Source organism: Bolinopsis microptera, chromosome 11, assembly GCF_026151205.1.
Source record: "Bolinopsis microptera isolate Bmic1 chromosome 11, MBARI_Bmic_1.0, whole genome shotgun sequence".
Taxonomy (NCBI): Eukaryota; Metazoa; Ctenophora; class Tentaculata; order Lobata; family Bolinopsidae; genus Bolinopsis; species Bolinopsis microptera.
Genome location: NC_087082.1, coordinates 17,069,350 through 17,088,821, shown reverse-complemented (window position 1 = coordinate 17,088,821; position 19,472 = coordinate 17,069,350). Strand labels below are relative to the sequence as shown.

Genomic DNA, 19,472 nt, shown 5'->3' with positions numbered 1-19,472 from the left:
CACAAGATTACGATGGATTTCACTTATACTGACACTAAACTTCCACTCCCTACGATATTAGGCTCCAGAGGGACATTTCGTTACCAGGACTGAACTAACAAAAACAAGAGTTGTAAAATAGGTTTCATAGATTTTACCTGGTCATCTTCCTCCCCTTGATCATCCTTCTGATTCGTATTCTTCTCCTTACCATCGTTCTCCTCATCTGAATTATAATTGAATTATAAAATTGAATCAATAAATTTCATATTATTAAACATCAACATTACTTTTTAGATTGTAGATGAAAGTTATTGAAACTTCATCAACATTCTCACCTAGCCACACATGATTTCCTTCTGGATCATCACCGTGAAACCAAGCTGCTATCCTTGTCACGACAGTTGCCTCCTTTATAGGATCCACCGGATTCTGGACAGATTCTATACTTGACAAGTGCAAGTTGGATTGGTGTGCTCCTGCAGAAAACTTTCGAGCTACATAGTTCGTGGGATCTTCTCGCTGAGGTTTTCGATAAAGTTTGTTCAGCATAGAAGACTCTGCCTCTGTATGGGATCGCTCCTCAGCCATTTGCTGTAAATAAGTGATCATAGGTTCCCTGCCAGAGTCTTTTAGGAGTAAATATAGCAACTGTCGCTTCTCGTTGGTATCTTGAAGCTGAGCCATGTTAACATTAATGTTGTTAGCAATCATGTTAGTTGTTGCTTGTGTCCTTTTAGTCATCTAAGTGGATAATCATTGTTATGTTAACTTGAATTAGAATATATAGAAACAGTATGATATCCAAAACATAAACTTTTTAAAACTAATTTCAACACTTCATTGAGTACTACGCAGTATGTAATGGGATGAAAGCGTTTAGTTAGTCTGCACCCTAGCTACATAATATAAAGAATTTGTTTCACTTTAAATGAAAAGTAAATAAAGCTCTATACTAAGAAAATTCATTTCGATATCATAAAAATAATATTTATATTACGGTTACCTTACTGGACGTAATATTTGAACAGACATTAATTGGACAATGGGCACTGGATGAGGCCCTAGCCACTAGCGTCCATTTTAATGTACGTTTAAATCAAGTCTATCCGTTTATTGTATTATTATATAGTCCGTCCAAGTCAAAATTCGTTCACATTTTCCCAAAAGTATGCCACTACAAACTTATTATCCAGTATATTACTCTTTTCGCATTGGACATTGGCGAGAGTAGCGAACAATAGACAAGCTAGGTAAATGGTCGATTGCCAAGGCCTTTACCAATGTAGCTTGCTAGTCCGATCTTGCTCGCTTCTCTCACATACAACATAGAGGGAGTATATATAATAAAACAAATATTTAATAAAACAAATATTTATTTTTACGGCACAATCAAACAATATCAATAATAAATAAATCAGGGGAGGTTTGAAGAGGTTTCAAGTGCCGAAGGCCACTGCTTATCTTTAGGATTTGAGAGTGACCTGTGCTTGAAACCCCCTCAACCATCCACTACGTCAATATACTTATTATTATTATCCCATCTTCATTAGCATCACATATTTCGAATACATAGGGGATGAGATCATTCCAAATTTTCGTAGACGTGTACAAAAAGTTCTGTTGGGAGATATCTAACCTCAGTAATGGGACGATCAGACGAAGTTTGTAGAGACCAATTAAATTAAATATCGATTCGACAATTTTGAAATTCAAATTTCGCTGTGGTACTGCCACTGGTACTGGTAGTGATTAAATTTAGGAATTGATCGTATATCTGGGGCCTGCATCTAATATTTGCTTAAGCTTAGGACTTCTTTGGTTGGTTTTAGAATTTTGGACTTATTCCATATTCGGGTAGGGGGAGATTTCTGACAATTCAGAGAAAGATAGAGCAAAAATTTGAAAATTCAATACTATGTATTAATTAAAATTAAAAAAAAACACGTGCATCAGATATATTTGATATATGATTACGAATTATGATAATTGATATACTACCTCATGCCTGCATTTTACCAACGAATTCAAGTATTTCATTTGTATTATTAAAACTAAAAGTTATTGGAGAATCCTGGAGAGGTTTTGAAAATTGAATGGTTTTGGGTTTGAAAATCTTGTATCACGTTGCGACCCCCACGGTCGTTTCACTATGGTCCTGACGATACAGGGGGAGCCGCGCACTTCGTGCGCGGCGGGTCATACAACGTATGACAATGAAAATCCGGGCGTAATTGGCCCCATACTGCAAAGTCGCTCCTACTAAATCGCTCGCCCAAATTTTAAGAAAATTATTGTAAAGAGGCCCTTTGGCTATGAAATTAATAGGTCTAAATCGGTGTATTTTTGGACGCTGATTCCGAATCACACCCTTACCTTACCTTTGATCTGCTTCGTCGAAACTCGACAGGCCATCAGAGTTGCTGACCACCCCAGAGAGCAGATGCCTCTCGATCGTTACGACAGTCCACTATAGAATTGGAGTTCGGTGATGTGAAGCCCCGGATTGGCGGTTTATCCGGCAAGGAAAGCAGCCATCATATGATGCTTGAAGCCATCATGTTTGGAGACTGCACGTAGTATATGCGAAGGTATACAGTTCCAGAGTCTGGGACCCATTACACCAAATGATGTTTCTTATAGAGTCTGGTGAGCAGCTGAGCTTTTTGTACGGACAGCTGGAACCTTAGCAAGGGTACCCAATCGTGGATTTACTGTGAACTGTACTTCAAGGTCGTTGGATGTGAAACCATGTAGGATTTTCCACATGTGCATGACAATGTAACGTTCTCTGTGCCTCTGAAGTGACATGAGGGACAGGGTTTTTAGGCGATCCCAATAATGGAGATGCTGTAAACCATGGATCTTTGAAGTGAAAGTTCTTTGTACACTTTCAAGCTCCTGAATGTCATACACTTTCGCCGGATTCCACAGAAGACAGCAATACTCTAAAGTGGCTACGGAGTACGGACTAGTGACTTGTATAGTGTTAAGTGTTAACATAACACCAGGCAGTAATGCGAGAGTGGAAGACACTGAATACCCATGCTGCCATCTTCCTCGCTTTATCACAACTAGATCGTATTTGGAGGACTTCGCCGCTTCGACGCGCCGCGCGAACTAGCATTCTTGCTTCGCAGAGCAACGATCTCGACGGATTGACATCGTCAATCAAGATCGTATGTGTGATGTCCAGGACGTATCACTGGATACTGTTATACTTGACATACGTTGCATGCCACGTAACATATATCAATGTTATACCGAGATCACGGAGCTGATCCACAGGAGTGAGTATAGTACCAGTTGATGTTCTGTATTGGAACTGTTCATGGACAAAAGGAAGTTCATAGAGAGGATTACGTTTGTTGGCAAGATGACATATGATTTTGGGATGAAAACCATATAACTGCAGTTTTTTGATAAGAAGTTGATGATCTACTATATCAAATTCAAAAGCCTTGGCATAATCCAAGTATATAGTGTCCATGTCGTCACCATTTGATAACGCCTCGATGATGTCATCAAAATGATGAAGCAGCTGAGTGAGACAACTTTTCCCCGATCGGAAGCCATGCTGTTTGCTATTGAGAAGTTTTTTTTCTTCGAGGTGGGCAACCATCTGTTTTCGTAGAACTCGCTCATATGTCATAGATCTTAATGACATGAGAAGTTAACGACACAGGTTTGTAGTTTCCCGCAATAGCACGGCTGCCTTTCTTGTGAAGTGGAGCAATGTTTGATGTCTTGTAGAACTTCGGTACTGTGCCTGTAGAACTCTGCCCACTACATGACGTAGAGTAAAAATGCTTCCCTGGAGAGTTATGGGCAAAAAACCGTTTTGGTCACGTTACAGGCTAGTAAAACATGAATTCGATTGTTTAGGGCTCGGGTTAGAGTTGTGGTAAGGGATATGGATAGCTTTGGGGTTATGGTTAGGGTTGGGATTAGGGTTTATGTAAAACCATAAAAACCAAAGTCACGTGAAATTTTCGGGCGAGCGAATTAGTATTAGAGCCCTGCAAAGTGCATACGTACCTCTGAAGCCAGACTCCCCGGGTAGGGGAGGGTAGGGTAGGGTTGCATTGCGAAGGAGAGGCCAGTCTTCAGAGATCGGTATCGCAGAGAAGCCTCGACCGTATATAGTATTAGTTATACTTAGTTATAGGGAGGGTCATGAAATGAAGTTCAACTTTGAACTTATGACATGATGTTTACCGGGGGGGGGGCCAATGGCATAAAATGGCATAAAATGGCATAAAATGGAGACTTTTTCTATGGAGAAAATGGAAAAACCCATGAGTAATTCTCCATTTTCTCCATTTTATGCCATGAATTTTGTCTCCGAAATTTCATCTTTAACACCATTTAACACCTAAATTGGACATCCTAACATGTTTATTTACGCTTACTAGGGGCGTAACAAGCTTATGGAAGCTCATAGTAGGCTACTAGATGCTTATACTAGGTTAGTAGAGGCACACTTCAGGCAAACTCATAATTACTCAAGCCTAGTGTAAAGTTATTTCTACAGGCTACAGCAGGAGTGAGTAATAGGGGAGAGTAATAGGCACTGAGAAGTGAGACCTACATCCTCGAAAGTCGAAACAAGCTCGCACTGCAAAGGGGAGGCCTGCCTTCCGAGATCGCATTACCAGGGGAAGCCTCGAGTCCAAATTTGTGTATCGAGGGGTAGGTGCAGACTTCGATAAACCGAAAAACCAAAAAAATATTTTCGGCTAATAATGGAGAGGGTAGCATGAAACGTGGAGAAAAGTGGTTTTTAGAAAAACTTTGAAAAATTTTGACTTAGAAAATTTCCGGCCCGAGTCATTCTCGATACATACCTCTCGTATCGAGAGCTCCCGATTCCGAGCTCGTGTTGCAAAGGGTAGGTCTACCTTCCGAGAACGCATTACCAGGGAGAAGCCTCGAGTCCAAAATTGTGTACCGAGGGGTAAATTTCTAAGTCAAAATTTTTCAAAGTTTTTCTGAAAAACACTTTTCTCCACGTTTCATGCTACCTTGTTCATTATTAGCCGAAAATATTTTGTCGGTCAACATTTTTCAAAGTTTTTCTGAAAAACACTTTTCTCCACGTTTCATGCTACCCTGTTCATTATTTGCCGAAAATGTTTTTTCGGTTTTTCGAAGTCCACACCTTCCCCTCGATACACAATTTTGGACTCGAGATAATGCGATCTCGGAAGGCAGGCCTCCCCTTTGCAACAAGAGCTCGGAATCGGGAGCTCTCGATACGGGAGGTACACGTATCGAAATTCGAAAATGACTCGGACCGAAAATTTTCTAAGTCAACATTTTTCAAAGTTTTTCTGAAAACCACTTTTCTCCATGTTTCGTGATACCCTGTTCATTATTGGCCGAAAATATATTTTTTTTAAATAATTTTTCTCGAAATTCTAAATTTTTCAGGTTTTCAATGGCATAAAATGGCATAAAATGGCATAAAATGGAGACTATTTCTATGGAGAAAATGGAAAAACCTATGAGTAATTCTCCATTTTCTCCATTTATGCCATTGGCCCCCCCCCCCCCCCCCTGTTTACCAGATCATATGAGTATGACTGCATAATAACAGTACACAGACCGCGTCTTCTGACAGTCCTGGCATCTGTGATATATATCGTAATGCCAGCTAGTCCTTTCATACTCAAACAGAACAGCAGTTGTAAAAAGGTCTTGAGAGTGAAATTCTGTAGAGGACATATATATGTTACGTCTAGGACAGGACATGGAGCTCTTTAAGAGGTTTTTCTGGAATAGGAAGTCTCTGAGTATTCTCTAGGGAGGCCGTGGGTCCATAAATTTCGTCTAGTACAGAAGAGTACCATGTCAGGAATTGAAATAGTTGTTGTTGTTGACGAATGATGATGGCAACTGATAATACTCTACCAAAAATGAACGACTGTATGATATACCATGTTTGACATTTGAATCGTAATCAACAGTTTGATCCAGCAATTTACTATGCTAAAATTAGTGGCAAATTATGCTAGTCTTAACTAATTGCATCCAAGATTGAAGACATACAATTTCAGAACAGAACATTTCATGATTGATATGCGGTCATATATCTGGTAACCGATAACTGTTCACGAACAGGGGTCGGGCTATCTGATACTGCCAGCAATGCTACTTGCTAGGCGCCATCAGTGAGCACTGAGCAGACAACACGGAAGTAGGAAACTCGCGAGCCACAGGAATTTAAAACTTTCTTGAGGAAAGAGTCCTTAAAAATGGTAGGAAATAGAGAAAATTCCTATACGAGCCGGGACTTAGTTGCAGGTTGAGCTCATTTATTTAGATTTAACTGTAAAAAGCTGCGCAAGTGAGAGAACCTTCATAATATCATATGAAATCAAAAGTTCCCGATTTCCATAGATATCGTTTTAGAGATTTCACCCGGGGTAATCAGTCAGAGTATCTTTATACCTTGAAGATTCTAGATGGTTCGTACGGTCAACCGTTTATTAAGTAAATCTAGGTCTTACGACTAGAGTAAAAAATGCACACAAGGCCTTCCTACAAGAATACAGTGCAGTAATTTCAGGTTTCGCTAGATTTATTGTCAGTTTCAATTCAGGTAAGGTTAATAACCAAGTGAGATACAAATATCGGTTTAGTCAAATAAAACATTTCATTGGTGGGGTAAAAAATAAAACAATTTTTCAACAATTCAAGGCAGTTAAATATTAACCAAGCTTAGATTTTAAAAACATCGATTGTTTCAGACTCTATTTAGCTTTTGCTGCCTTAACTGCTGATTTGGTTGATTTGCCAGTGCTTTCGCCCTTGCAGACGGACTTAATAACTCCTACAGCGACGGTCTGTTTCATGTCTCTGACAGCGAATCGTCCGAGAGGAGCGTACTGTTTGAAGGTCTCCACAACCATGGGTTTGGTTGGCTTCAGGATGCAAAGGGAAGCATCACCAGTTTTGATCTCCTTGGGGTTCTCTTCGAGCATCTTGCCAGTACGCTTGTCGATCTTCTGTTTGATCTCTGTGAACTTGCAGGCGATGTGAGAAGTGTGACAATCGAGGACGGGTGTGTAACCGGCGCTGATCTTTCCAGGATGGTTCATGATGATAACCTGGGCTTCGAAGTCGACGGCCTCTTTGCAGGGATCGTCCTTGGAGTTAGATGCGACGAATCCTCTCTTGATTTCTTTGACAGCGACGTTCTTGATGTTGAATCCAACATTGTCACCGGGTTCTGCCTCAGGCAAAGCTTCGTGATGCATCTCCACAGATTTTACCTCAGTGGTCAGACCAGTAGGTCCGAAGCACACGATCATACCGGGCTTGATGATACCAGTTTCCACTCGGCCGACAGGGACTGTTCCAATACCTCCAATCTTGTAGACATCCTGAAGGGGCAGTCTCAGAGCCTTGTCGGTGGGTCGAGATGGTGGGGCTACGTTGTCGAGGGCCTCAGTCAGCCACCTGAGGGTAATATCCTTTTCCTTTCCTCTGGGTCCGATCTTGACGGTAGATCCCTTGAACCATTTCATGTTGTTGGGCTCATCTTTGATGGGGGCGACCATGTTGTCTCCGTGGAATCCTGAGATGGGGATGAATGGAATCCTAGGGACCTGGTATCCGATTTTCTTCAAGTAGTTGCTGACCTCACCCTGGATTTCCTTGAATCGACCCTCATTGTATGGGGGAGAGGTGGTGTCCATTTTGTTAACAGCAATTATAACCTCCTTTACTCCCAGAGTGAAGGCAAGCAGCAGGTGCTCTCTGGTTTGTCCAGTCTTGGCGTATCCAGCTTCGAATTCACCAGTACCAGCGGCGACAATCAGAACAGCAGCATCGGCCTGATGAATAAAAAGTTAACTTGACTGAAATTAGCAGCAGGGGCTGACAGATGGTCTACACTACAATTGTACATATTTCATTCAGTCATTGCTGTAAGCTTTCTCCAAGAACAATAGAAAAGATGGTTAATTTTTAGCGTACCTGCGATGTGCCAGTAATCATGTTCTTGATGAAATCTCTGTGTCCGGGAGCATCAATGATGGTAACATCGAACTTGTCAGTCTCGAACTGCATAAGAGCGATGTCGATTGTGATACCCCTTTCACGCTCGGACTTCAGCTTGTCCAGAACCCAAGCATAACAGAAGGATCCTTTACCCATCTGAAAAGAATCATGTGTTAAGAAAATCATAGTTGAAATCGTAGTCCAGCTGTAAGGTGTTCAGGATGTGTATGTTAAAGGGTGAAATTCCACATCAACTTACGGCCTCTAAATCTGATCTTGTATAAAAGCATGGTCACTGTTGACAATCGCAAAAGCCCATCATTACTATCTTGTACATTTTCAGAAGACGTCGTGCGCGCGCTTAGTTTGCCACTACAAATGTTGACAATGAAGGCCTCCCCTGGTGATTGCAGACGCACGCGCGTATTTTACTGCCCTCTTCAAGATTTTGAGAATCTTACGTCAGCTATGCAGTGCCACGGATATCATTTAAGTTACAACTATCAATTATTTACAAGTCATAGGTCTATTGATCGTGTATTGTGTCTTCTATCAACTGGGTAACGAATCAACGTGTGGTCCCAAAAAAGAAGTAGTTCGCTGAAATGACTCATCTTATTTAGTTTTTGCCATTTATTCAGATTGAGCTTTCATTCACAGTTCACTATTATGTTGTTCTGATTGCAATGCATTCGATGACGTGACTGTGAACTCACACGGGAGGGAGAGTATGGATAAGAAACTAAGAATTGATTCAAAAAATGAATTACAGAGATGTAAATGAATATCCCGAGTGGCAAATAGACAGATCTAGCAGCTGAAGAACCGGGTAGCTGGTAAATAACTGAGCTGAGTAGAGAACGAACTTTTTGAGTACATTATGAACGTGAGTGAATTGAAAGTTTGAAATATTTGAGTTGAACAATCTAGTTGTCAATAAACTGAGCTGTCAATAAATGAGAGTGTACATTAAGAAATGAAATTCATTTCGGATGATGTAACCGAAGGATGAGGTTATGTTAAGATATTTTTTTAATTTTAATTTTTTTAAGAGGTTGGGCCAAGTTAGCCCACGAGAGGATAGCATCGAGATGCTCTGCCTACCTCTGGGGCGTGGCAACCCTGGAGAATGTTGCCGGTGAATTCAGAGTGAATGGTGGTGTAAAAAGTGAAATGAGTCAAAATGATACGCATAAGTGCCAGCTGGGTTTGGAAAAGTAAAGATATGTAGAATAAATTCTACAATTTATGTTTCCTTCATTAATAAGTCTTTCATAAACGGAATGAAAGGAGAAATTAAGTTAAAAATCATGTTTAAGATCATTACCTCGGCAGCCTCCTTCTTGAACTTTTCGATAGTTCTGTCGTCAACACCTCCGCACTTGAAGATCAAGTGACCGGTGGTGGTAGATTTACCAGAATCTACATGACCAATAACAACGATGTTAAGATGGGGCTTATCCTTGTTACGTCCTGACTTGGGTGGCATGGCTGCTACTTGCTACTACTGAGATTGTTGGGGTTAGTTTCAATTAAGACTTTACGTTCCATACATGTAATTAGTTTAGCAATTAAAAAATTGCATTGCATGGTTACATAAAATTAACTGTGAAAAGAAAAAATACAGATAACCAATTGTGGAAAGAGTGCATTTGAAAAACATAGTTCAATCTGTAAACAAAGGGCGTTAAAGAACGGATTTACATGCCAGTATTCCCATCATTTCAATTTAAGAAGAGAAAAAATGCGATGTGACCGAACGCGCTGGGTTCGCTATGAGTTCTCACGATTCTGCATGTGCAAGGTTTCCCCAGGTATGATGTCAAAGGGCCGCCAGTCCCAGTGCATGCTAGAGTAGATGGCTGGATCATAAGTGTACATAGCGTTACTTTCAAAATGTGAAGAGTGAAAACGCCCTGTACATTGCAATTTACTATCCGTCAATGTTCAATGCTAGGCCAGAAAGTCCTTTGGTATTTCATTGCAGTGTATCATAGTTTTCAGCGCCAACGCCCCTTATCTATCAGTTAGAGTGCTATTAATGATGTTGCGATAAAGGGGGGGGGGGGGGGGGGGGGGGTGTCATGTCCGTCTATGTCCGCCTATGTCCTGTCCTTTTTGGATTCTATGAGACAACGGACGTGTTTTTTGGGACATTGGCGGACACGGACGGACATTGGCGGACTCGGACGGACATTGGCGGACTCGGACAGACATTGGCGGACTCGGACGGACATTGGCGGACCCGGACGGACATGGATGGACATTAGCGGACATTGGTGGACATTAGCGGACAAACATTTTGAGGACTGAAGAGTACTGAAGAGTACTGAGGAGGATGGCTGAGAAGGATGGCTGAGGAGGATGGCTGAGGAGGATGACTGAGGAGGATGACTGAGGAGGATGACTGAGAGGGAGGAGAAGGATCAGGAAGACCCAGGAGGAGGAGGAGGAGGAGGAGGACCCAGAAGGAGGACCTAGGAGGAGGAGGAGGAGAACTGAGGAGGATGGCTGAGGAGGAGGAGGAGGAGGAGGAGGAGGAGGACCCAGAAGGAGGACCTAGGAGGAGGAGGAGGAGGAGGAGGAGGAGAACTGAGGAGGATGACTGAGGAGGAGGAGGACTCAGGGGGAGGACTGAGGAGGACTGAGAAGGAGGAGGACTGAGGAGGATGGCTGAGGAGGATGGCTGAGGAGGATGACTGAGAGGGAGGAGGAGGAGGAAGAGGACTGATGAGGAGGAGGAGAAGGACTGAGGAGGAGAAGGAGGACCCAGGAGGAGGAGGACCCAGGAGGAGGACCCAGGAAAAGGCCCCAGGAGGAGGAGGAGGACCGGGGAGGAGGAGAACTGTTGAGGACTGATGAGGAGGACTGAGGACGAGGAGGAAGAGTAGGAGGAGGACTGAGGAGGGGAGGAGGAAGAGGACTGGGGAGGATCAGGAAGACCCAGGAGGACCCAGGAGGAGGAGGACCCAGGAGGACCCAGGAGGAGGAGGAGGACTGAGGAGGACTGAGGAGGAGGACTGAGGAGTACTGAGAAGGATGGCTGAGGAGGATGGCTGGGGAGGATGGCTGAGGAGGATGGCTGAGGAGGATGACTGAGGAGGATGACTGAGAGGGAGGAGGACTCAGGAGGAGGACTCAGAAGGAAGAGGAGGAGGACTCAGGAGGAGGACTTAGGAGAAATGAGAAGGAGGACTGAGGAGAACTGAGGAGGAGGACTGAATAGGAGGAGGAGAAGGAGGGGGACTGGGAGAGGACTGGGGAGGAGGAGGACTGATGAGAAGGATGAGGAGGAGGACCCAGGAGGAGGAGGACTGAGGACCGAGGAGGAAGAGGAGGAGAATGAAGAGGAGGAGGAGGACCCAGGAGGAGGAGGACTGAGGAGGAGGACTGAGGAGGATGGCTGAGGAGGATGACTGAGAGGGAAGAGGAGGAGGAGGAGGAGGACTGAGGAGGACTGAGAAGGAGGAGGACTGAATAGGAGGAGGATGGAGGACTGAGGAGAAGGATGAGGAGGAGGACTAAGGAGGACTGAGGACTGAGGAGGAAGAGGAGAAGGATGAAGAGGAGGAGGACCCAGGAGGAGGACCCAGGAGGAGGACTCAGGAGGAGGAGGAGGACTGGGGAGGAGGAGGACTGATGAGGAGGACTGAGGACGAGGAGGAGGAGTAGGAGGACTGAGGAGGGGAGGAGGAAGAGGACTGAGGAAGATCAGGAAGACCCAGGGGGAGGAGGAGGACTGGGGAGGAGGACGACTGATGAGGAGGACTGAGGACGAGGAGGAGGAGTAGGAGGAGGACTGAGGAGGGGAGGAGGAAGAGGACTGAGGAAGATCAGGAAGACCCAGGGGGAGGAGGAGGAAAAGTAGGAGGAGGAAGCATCTAAATGTTATTTCCATTTTTGTCCGTTCTATTTTTTGTCCGTTTTGAAAATATAGGGTACCGAACGGACAAAAAACATGATCCCCCTATAACAGCAAAAATTGAACATTTTATTAAGCAATTTAGGTGTCCATATGTCCGCCTATGTCTGCCTATGTCCGCCTATGTCCTGTCCTTTTTGGATTCTATGAGACAAGCGGACATAGACGGACGTGACACCCCCCCCCCCCCCCCCCGATAAATGAACACTGCAGTGTGAAAAGCGTGTAGGTTACACGTGTTAGTTACATGTGTGCGCGGCTCGCCATGGTGGAGACACATTACCAATGATTGACCACATGGGAAACTATGAGAGAGTCTGCTTAATTATCTAGTGAAGGACCCAACACTAAGTAACTTTATTTAAGATGTAACACAGATTGCAATCTTACGTAAAATAAGCGACATTAATTAATATTAGTGTAGCTGTAGCTATGTTAAGGTAGGAAGAGCTCTTGAAAGTTAATAAATAATTAAATTAATTGCGTATCGAGCAATTAAATCATGCTTAAGTCATCAAACACAACAGGATTGTCATGGGAAAGAACTATTCATCATCGCAACTGTTAAGTGAAAGGAAAACTGATTAATTAAATTAGCGGAAATTAAAGACCTTTAAAATTCTTCATGTAGTTATCATGTTAGTTTCGGATATCGTTTGTTTGTCAGCTGTTGACCAACAAAGAACAGACAAAGTTTACTGATAAGAAGATAAAGTCACGAGGTATTTTACTATCAGCTTTGTGACGTTAGTCCTATGATAATTAGATGAGATCACCGCCGCTCGGATGAAGTCATACTTTTGAAGCCGGATATTGTACAGACGAGATTATGCTTCGAGCAATGGAAATTTGAACATGAACATCTTAAATCTTTGTAAAATAGTGACGAAGTGTATCATTTCATAGACCAGGACTACAGCGCGAGCGGTTATTTATCATTAACATTGTCAGATCTGATATGGTAGCTCGGTTATGAGTATGTGTAAGAGAAAAACTTGAGAAAGAGAATTTAGAATTGGTGGGGTTGGTTGCTAGAATTTCGGGTAATTCGTTAAGCTGCAATTGGAGATATCAAAAGAATGTGGGCAAAATGTCAAGGCTTTTACAAATATGTCGAGCTACTGAGAATAGAGGGCCACATGGAGGAAGAACATGGTAATTAATGTAAAAGCACACCTTTCCTGTAAGTTTTAAGAAACAACAGCTAAATTGAGCTCATTTAGAGATCAGAATGCAGTCAAAGAACAAGAATGTGGTTTGCAGTGGGCAAGGGGTACAAGCAATCAATTTAATAGTGCAATGTTAAAAGTATTAATGATATTTCTCCGCTAATTAATTCTATGTCCATAATATAAATATGGACTTATTAGAAAGGAAATGTTAGAAAGTTGAACTGTGTCGCCTGTGAGATCAATAGTCGCCCGCCCGACAAAAAGTGGTCATCCTCGCTTAGTGCTTAATAATTATCCTCACTCTTGACGAAATCCAGAAGCGTATCAGAAAAGCAATGGTATTATAAATTATATAATTCGCACGGTGACTGGAATGAATTCTCAACCCTGGTAACAATGAAATAGATTTGACTTATCACAAATTAGGTTAGAAATGGGACTAACAGACATCGTGCACTATTAGACTATTGAAGAAGCGAAATTGCACATATTACTGATCAATGATCAAAGATCAGACACCGGACACGGTACATTTTCACAAGATGGGTAAGTCAGATGAATGTTAAAGCGATTTAGAAGCACTAGTCTGGAAAAGTATTAACAATTCTTGATCATGAGGACCTCATTCGACCGTAGAAATTGCGCAACGACAAGTCCGAAGCTGCTATGTAATATACTTCGTGGAGGATAGAATGCGCAATGTGCTAATAACATCAATTGCAATATTATTCACTGAACCGACTGTATCTACCAAACAAGGGTGTCATGTGGAAACTATTAGAAACGCAGAGCTGGGCAGAGACCCAACAAAATCGGGGGAAAAAAAGTGATGGTTAACAAGCAATTTATACGGATCAATGAAAGAGTCCAGCAAAACTTACACACTGTCTCACATTGCTCTACTCACACGCAGCAGAGAAGGTTCAGCAACCACGCTGGATTTCGTTGACGTAATTATACCTTCATTCAATTGGACGAAGAAGGCCATGTGACCTTCTTGAAAGATGTCGTCATCAAAATCTGCTTTATTCAACCAACCAGCGATGAGAACGCTTCAAGATATTGCGTTCTAAATAACGTCAACGAAATATTATCCAATGCGAAAACTCAACTGTGCGAGCTTATGAGACATTTCCTTAATGTACGCGCGGCTTTTTAGTAACTTGAGGAAAGCTGGACGCGCGCCGTTTATGTGTGACGATCTAGAGAAATATTTTCCATTTCTATTTTGAATTTCTTCAAAACAGCTTGAACCCTTTATTAACCTTTATCTAATACTGGTACATATCAACTTTTAGCTTCCGTTTACCTTGGGACTCAGGCTATCATGTTCATAAACATAAAATAGAGATTAGGGCTAGGCCAGGCGGAATGACAGGCTTGATATGAGGCTAAGCGCCGCCCAGTAAGCTTTCGTGATTGGAAATCAAAGCAGTTTACTTACCTACTTTACCCGGCACGACAATCCCTATTATCAATTATATCATATATATATGGCTAATCAATAATGTTTTAAGCTTCTTTACCATTTTATTTTTCCAGCTTCTCAGCTCAGTCTCCAAGTGAGTCTCTAAAGTGAATCTCTAAATTGAGTTTTTAAAGTGAGTCTATAAATTGAGAAATTGAACGAACGCAGAATCATCAATATGAATATATATTTATTTGACCAAAACCCATAATCATGGGTAGAGTGAACCGCTGCCAGTGTCTCTCTTTTCCAAACAAAAGAAAATGATATTAATTTGAGGAACCGTCCGCAAATGCAAATTGATACCGAGAATGAAATCGGTCGCTCGCTTTTCCCATTCAATAAGCTTTATTACAATACGTAAGCCGTGAATGAATGGGAAAAGCGAGCGACCGATTTCATTCTCGGTATCAATTTGCATTTGCGGACGGTTCCTCAAATTAATATCATTTTCTTTTGTTTGGAAAAGAGAGACACTGGCAGCGGTTCACTCTACCCATGATTATGGGTTTTGGTCAAATATCATCTCTTTTTGATTATAATGTCAGGTTAATTTACACAGTCGAAACTTAATAAGGAGGTAATTTCAACGATTTCGAAATTTTACCTTTGAAAACGTTTCCTTGTGTTTAGGTAGGCATATCTGTCAATAACAGACTGAATATATCACTTTTTACTCATTCAAGTTGGCATTAAATTCATATACAATGCCATTTTAATATCGTGGGAAAGCAGAATATATTCGAAATCACGAATGAGCAAAATTCTCACCTTTCGCACGTGCAAACTTTGAGCGGACGTTGCGTGCGCATAAAATATTGAATCACCATAAATTTTTGCATAGTGTTATTTAATATATAGTTTGATAAGCATGAAAAGTTTCAGAAGATTTCAAAAAGAACTTGGATCACAACGGGACTCCAAAGTTGGTAAAAATCGTGAAAATAACAATTTTTAGTGATTTTAGCTATTTTAAATGAATTTGGGCGTGTCTCCACGTGTGCAACTTTTCGATTTTCAACTTTAAAACTAGCCTATAACACAATTTAGACCTTTAGGAAGCAAAATTGAGCTCCACAACCCAAGGGATGGCCCAACACCAGAGAATACTAATTCACAACTTTTGTGTTTTTATAAAATTATTCTTCAAAAAAGCACAAACTTCAATAGCGAATATCTTTATGAAGGAGCAAGGTAGGAAAACTTTCCGGTAGATTTTCAGAATGCTTGAACAATTATCTAAGATAAAAATGTCCTCAGATTTTGAATAAAATTACTCCTTAATGCTTTAAAATCGATTTGAAAAGTTGTTATTTTGTCAAAAATCAAGTTTTAAAAACACTTAAATTGATGACGTCATCAAGTGATGATGATGACGATAAATTATTTTTCGATATAATGTAAACTAAAGTATAAACAATTATCTTTAAAACCTGTGGTTCGAAATGACTGTATCTTTTATACTTTTGAATCTACGGACACTTAAATGTAGGCTACAATTTACTGCAAAAGCGTCTATACATATATACATATATATATACATATATAGCTTCACGACAATCTGTTGTAAAACAGGGGTTCCAGAAAACCCACTTCCCGATACTCCTGCAACATGAAATTTTTTTTACAGTCGATTTGGACAAGGTCTAGACGCTCTGCAAAGTTTCAGATCTCTAACTCGATTTTAACATGGTTTTTAAGGCACCTGAATATGGCGATTTTGGGTTTTTTACCTAATTTCGTATAACATGCTGGCGCGTATTTTGCGCAAATTTCTTAAAAACCTCCACATAACTATTTCTTATTCCTGTCATCTTTAACATTGAATTAGAATGTTTTGAACTTAAATATACCTGCTGAACTACTTTCGATGAGTCTTAATGCCTGGAAAACAATAAAGGGGATATAATAGTATAGGGGGTACATAGTGTTGTGAATATAAGGGCAACGGTTATGCTTGCCAGCATTGTGATAATCTACCTTGCTAGTCTATTATTTCACATAGCCATGTGCCTACGCGTACTGCGTGACGCGCTTGTTTCCGGCGGTCGCGCGCTACTGCAAGCGAGAGGGCTCTGGTTAGAGCAAGTCTATTATGAACACTAACACATAACAGAACAGTGAGTAACACATAACAGTGAGAGGCTGGCGTCCAGCAATACTAATTATTTAAAGTAAAAATGTATGTAGATACAAATTTATGTACATAAACCGTCATACTCATATGTCATAAACGGTCCCAAAATTATTTAATTGAACATGGAGTTTGACGTTGGAGTCAGAGCTTTACACTTTACAGTTTCCATAACCTTACCTGAATAATTGCAAATTGAATAGGGTGAATTCTGAATAGTAAAATTTATTGACATTAATTAATGCTTTCAAGTTTCTTTACCCGGAGAACTCTGTTTTAGTTTTACTTGTCCCTCGGCACTCGGTAACAAAAAACCGTGAGCCGTGACACTTAGTCACAATAATTAAGTCATAAGTCATATTTCTAGCATTAATGATTAAACTTAAAGTCAAAAAGAAGTTTGACGGATGTTACTCCATACTTGACGGATGTTACTCGTCTAAATTTCTTCGAAGTAGCGCGCGCCGCTTTCTTCTCGAAATGTTATGGCGCGCCGGGCCAGACCATTAACAATGGTCAAAAAGAAGTCCATTACTCGTAAAAGAAAATTCAAAATCGACGTCATGAAACCCATGATTATTTTAAATCTAGATTGACTCCAGTCTCCATTGTCAATTGTTCAATGATTTCATCAAAATGTTTTAGGAAAATGTTTACAGATTTGCGAATTTTGTACTCAAATTTACGTTGAAAAAAAAACTGAATTTATTTTGGAAAAATCTCGGCTAAAATCCCGGCTAAAACCAAAATCCCGGCCGGTACCGGTACCGGTACAAAATCGCCAAATACCGGCCGGTATCCCGGTCGAATTCTGGTAATATATACATATTGATATACTACTACTACTGACTCAGTCCATATCAATATGCTAAGCATTGTAAAATGCTGACATGTGACAGTAAACTTTTAATGTTAATTAGCAACATGTTCTTGTTGAATTTCAACCGGGTCCTTCTGACACGATTTACATCCACCAAACAGACTCCGCAGTGATGCTCGGGACTTAGGGGTTAGTGACAGAAAGACAACAGGATTCCAAATTGAGGAAACAATAGGAAACATTATTCCACCCCAAAATTGCAGCCAACCATTCGCCTTAGACGTCGCCTCATTATCGGTGAAATCAGACTCCATCACATAAAACCAGATAGGTGTTCCCAGAATGGTTACTAACAGAAAGCTCATGAGATTAGTCATCATAACCTTCACTGCACTGAGAACCCTGCCTCCCCCACTTCCTCCCGGAACAAGCCTCTGTTGGTAAAGAAAAACAGCTGTCATTATACAGGACACCACTGCAACTACCTGAACCAGAGTAAGAACACAGTTTTGTAGCGAGACCGACACCATTTGCTGTACCTCACTTTTAAGTGGTAGCTTAAAAGGGTTCAGTGTCATTGTAACATACTTTGAGCCGGAGAACTGCCCTTCTCCTGGGGGTAAGAAGATAAACAGCCCGTGGATTGACACTTGAACAATGATCACAGCCAGCAATCCAGTCACCACATTTCGTTTCTCGATGGGGTAAAAAGGGTAAATTATCTGAATAGATCTGACCACGGCTAAAACCCCCGTTGTAATGAAGACGGTAGTGTTTAGCGAGGACATTATCAGACTCGTGATTGTATTGACTAAATTCGGAGCAGCAAAACAGTTCTGTGGCTGCTTTGCTGCTGATCCCACTCCTCTACACCTCATGTCGTCCAGTTTTATAGTTGCAGCGTAGTAGAGCACGGTGCCGGGTAGAAGAAGGCAAACCAGGAAATCAGTTGCAGACAAGACACAGTATAGGAGTCCTGCTAGGGAAGATTTCCTTTTGTTGTAAATGAAAACTGTTGGGTTGAGGAACAGGGAGAGGAGAAAGAGGAGAATCATCAGACTGAAAGTGATGAAGAGGGTGGGGGTTGCGGAGGAGAAGTGGAAATATATCATCTTATCAGCTTCGTAGTTTCGGTTGTTAGCATTTAGTTACCAGTTAGAGACACAGGATTATTTCTCATAAATATTTTAACGATCTTAAAAATAAAATTAAAAATTGATTAAAAATACAACTTTAAAAAGTTAACTGATGATGTAATCAACAGAATCTACCACCAAAACATAAATAATAAATATCCCCTCCCTCAAACCGAACAAGTCTCTGTCTCACTGGCGACTGGACCTACTTGAATTACTTGACCGCTTGACGTGATGCAGCTAGTTAATCTGAGTAACAGCTGGTTATTAGTGGGGACTCTTGTGACTCGCGAGACACGTGCTTTCCGTCTAATATCGAGCTACGGAGTGATTAAAGATAACTATCTAACACCGGGGTTTTAGGAGAATCTAGATGAATTATCTCTTTATTCTTGATCGTTCTCATTCTGTTAGATGACTAACAGGTGTGAGCTGGAGCGTTCAGCTGCACTCATACGATACGGATAATCTCGGAGGCAGGAGGAGTAGTTAAATGCTAGGGTTGATTACAAAATTCTCGTATTAATAAGTGTTTTATATCTGGAGGGGGATGTTTAAAACATATAAGTGATACGAAAGATTACTTTTTAGTGTTTTATATGAACCGTACTACAACTTGTACTTGTAGTACAAGTGGCTGTATCATGATAGGTAATCTCATCGTTATTTAGCTGATTTTAAAGTTCACCTACACTCATACAGCTAAAAAATATCGCTGTTGAAATAATGGACCAAAACCACGTGACAATAAAGCTAGGTGAAGGAAAATGTTCCTGATTCTATTAAGAGTTTAATTATCGAGCATAATTTGAGCCACGTTATACTTATAGCCGT

At 41.2% G+C, this 19,472-nt stretch overlaps 1 protein-coding gene across 1 annotated transcript; it reads right to left on the bottom strand.

The window, feature by feature from the left end:
- Window positions 1–6,614: 6,614 nt before the first annotated feature.
- Window positions 6,615–9,528, bottom strand: LOC134823198 (elongation factor 1-alpha-like). The gene is made up of 3 exons (XM_063834584.1): window positions 9,314–9,528; window positions 7,963–8,142; window positions 6,615–7,820 (listed from the first exon to the last, which is right to left on the bottom strand). The coding sequence occupies exons 1-3, from the start codon at window positions 9,473–9,475 to the stop codon at window positions 6,735–6,737; spliced, it is 1,428 nt and encodes a 475-aa protein (XP_063690654.1). The 5' UTR covers window positions 9,476–9,528; the 3' UTR covers window positions 6,615–6,734.
- Window positions 9,529–19,472: the final 9,944 nt, after the last annotated feature.

Bases quoted from the DNA above. Each gene is read 5' to 3' on its own strand.
- LOC134823198 (XM_063834584.1), bottom strand. From the start codon at position 9,475: ATGCCACCCAAGTCAGGACGTAACAAGGATAAGCCCCATCTTAACATC. The intron at 8,143-9,313 runs GTAATGATCTTA...GATTCTTTTCAG, and splicing joins TCAAGAAGGAGGCTGCCGAG to ATGGGTAAAGGATCCTTCTG. The intron at 7,821-7,962 runs GTACGCTAAAAA...TTTATTCATCAG, and splicing joins TGATTACTGGCACATCGCAG to GCCGATGCTGCTGTTCTGAT.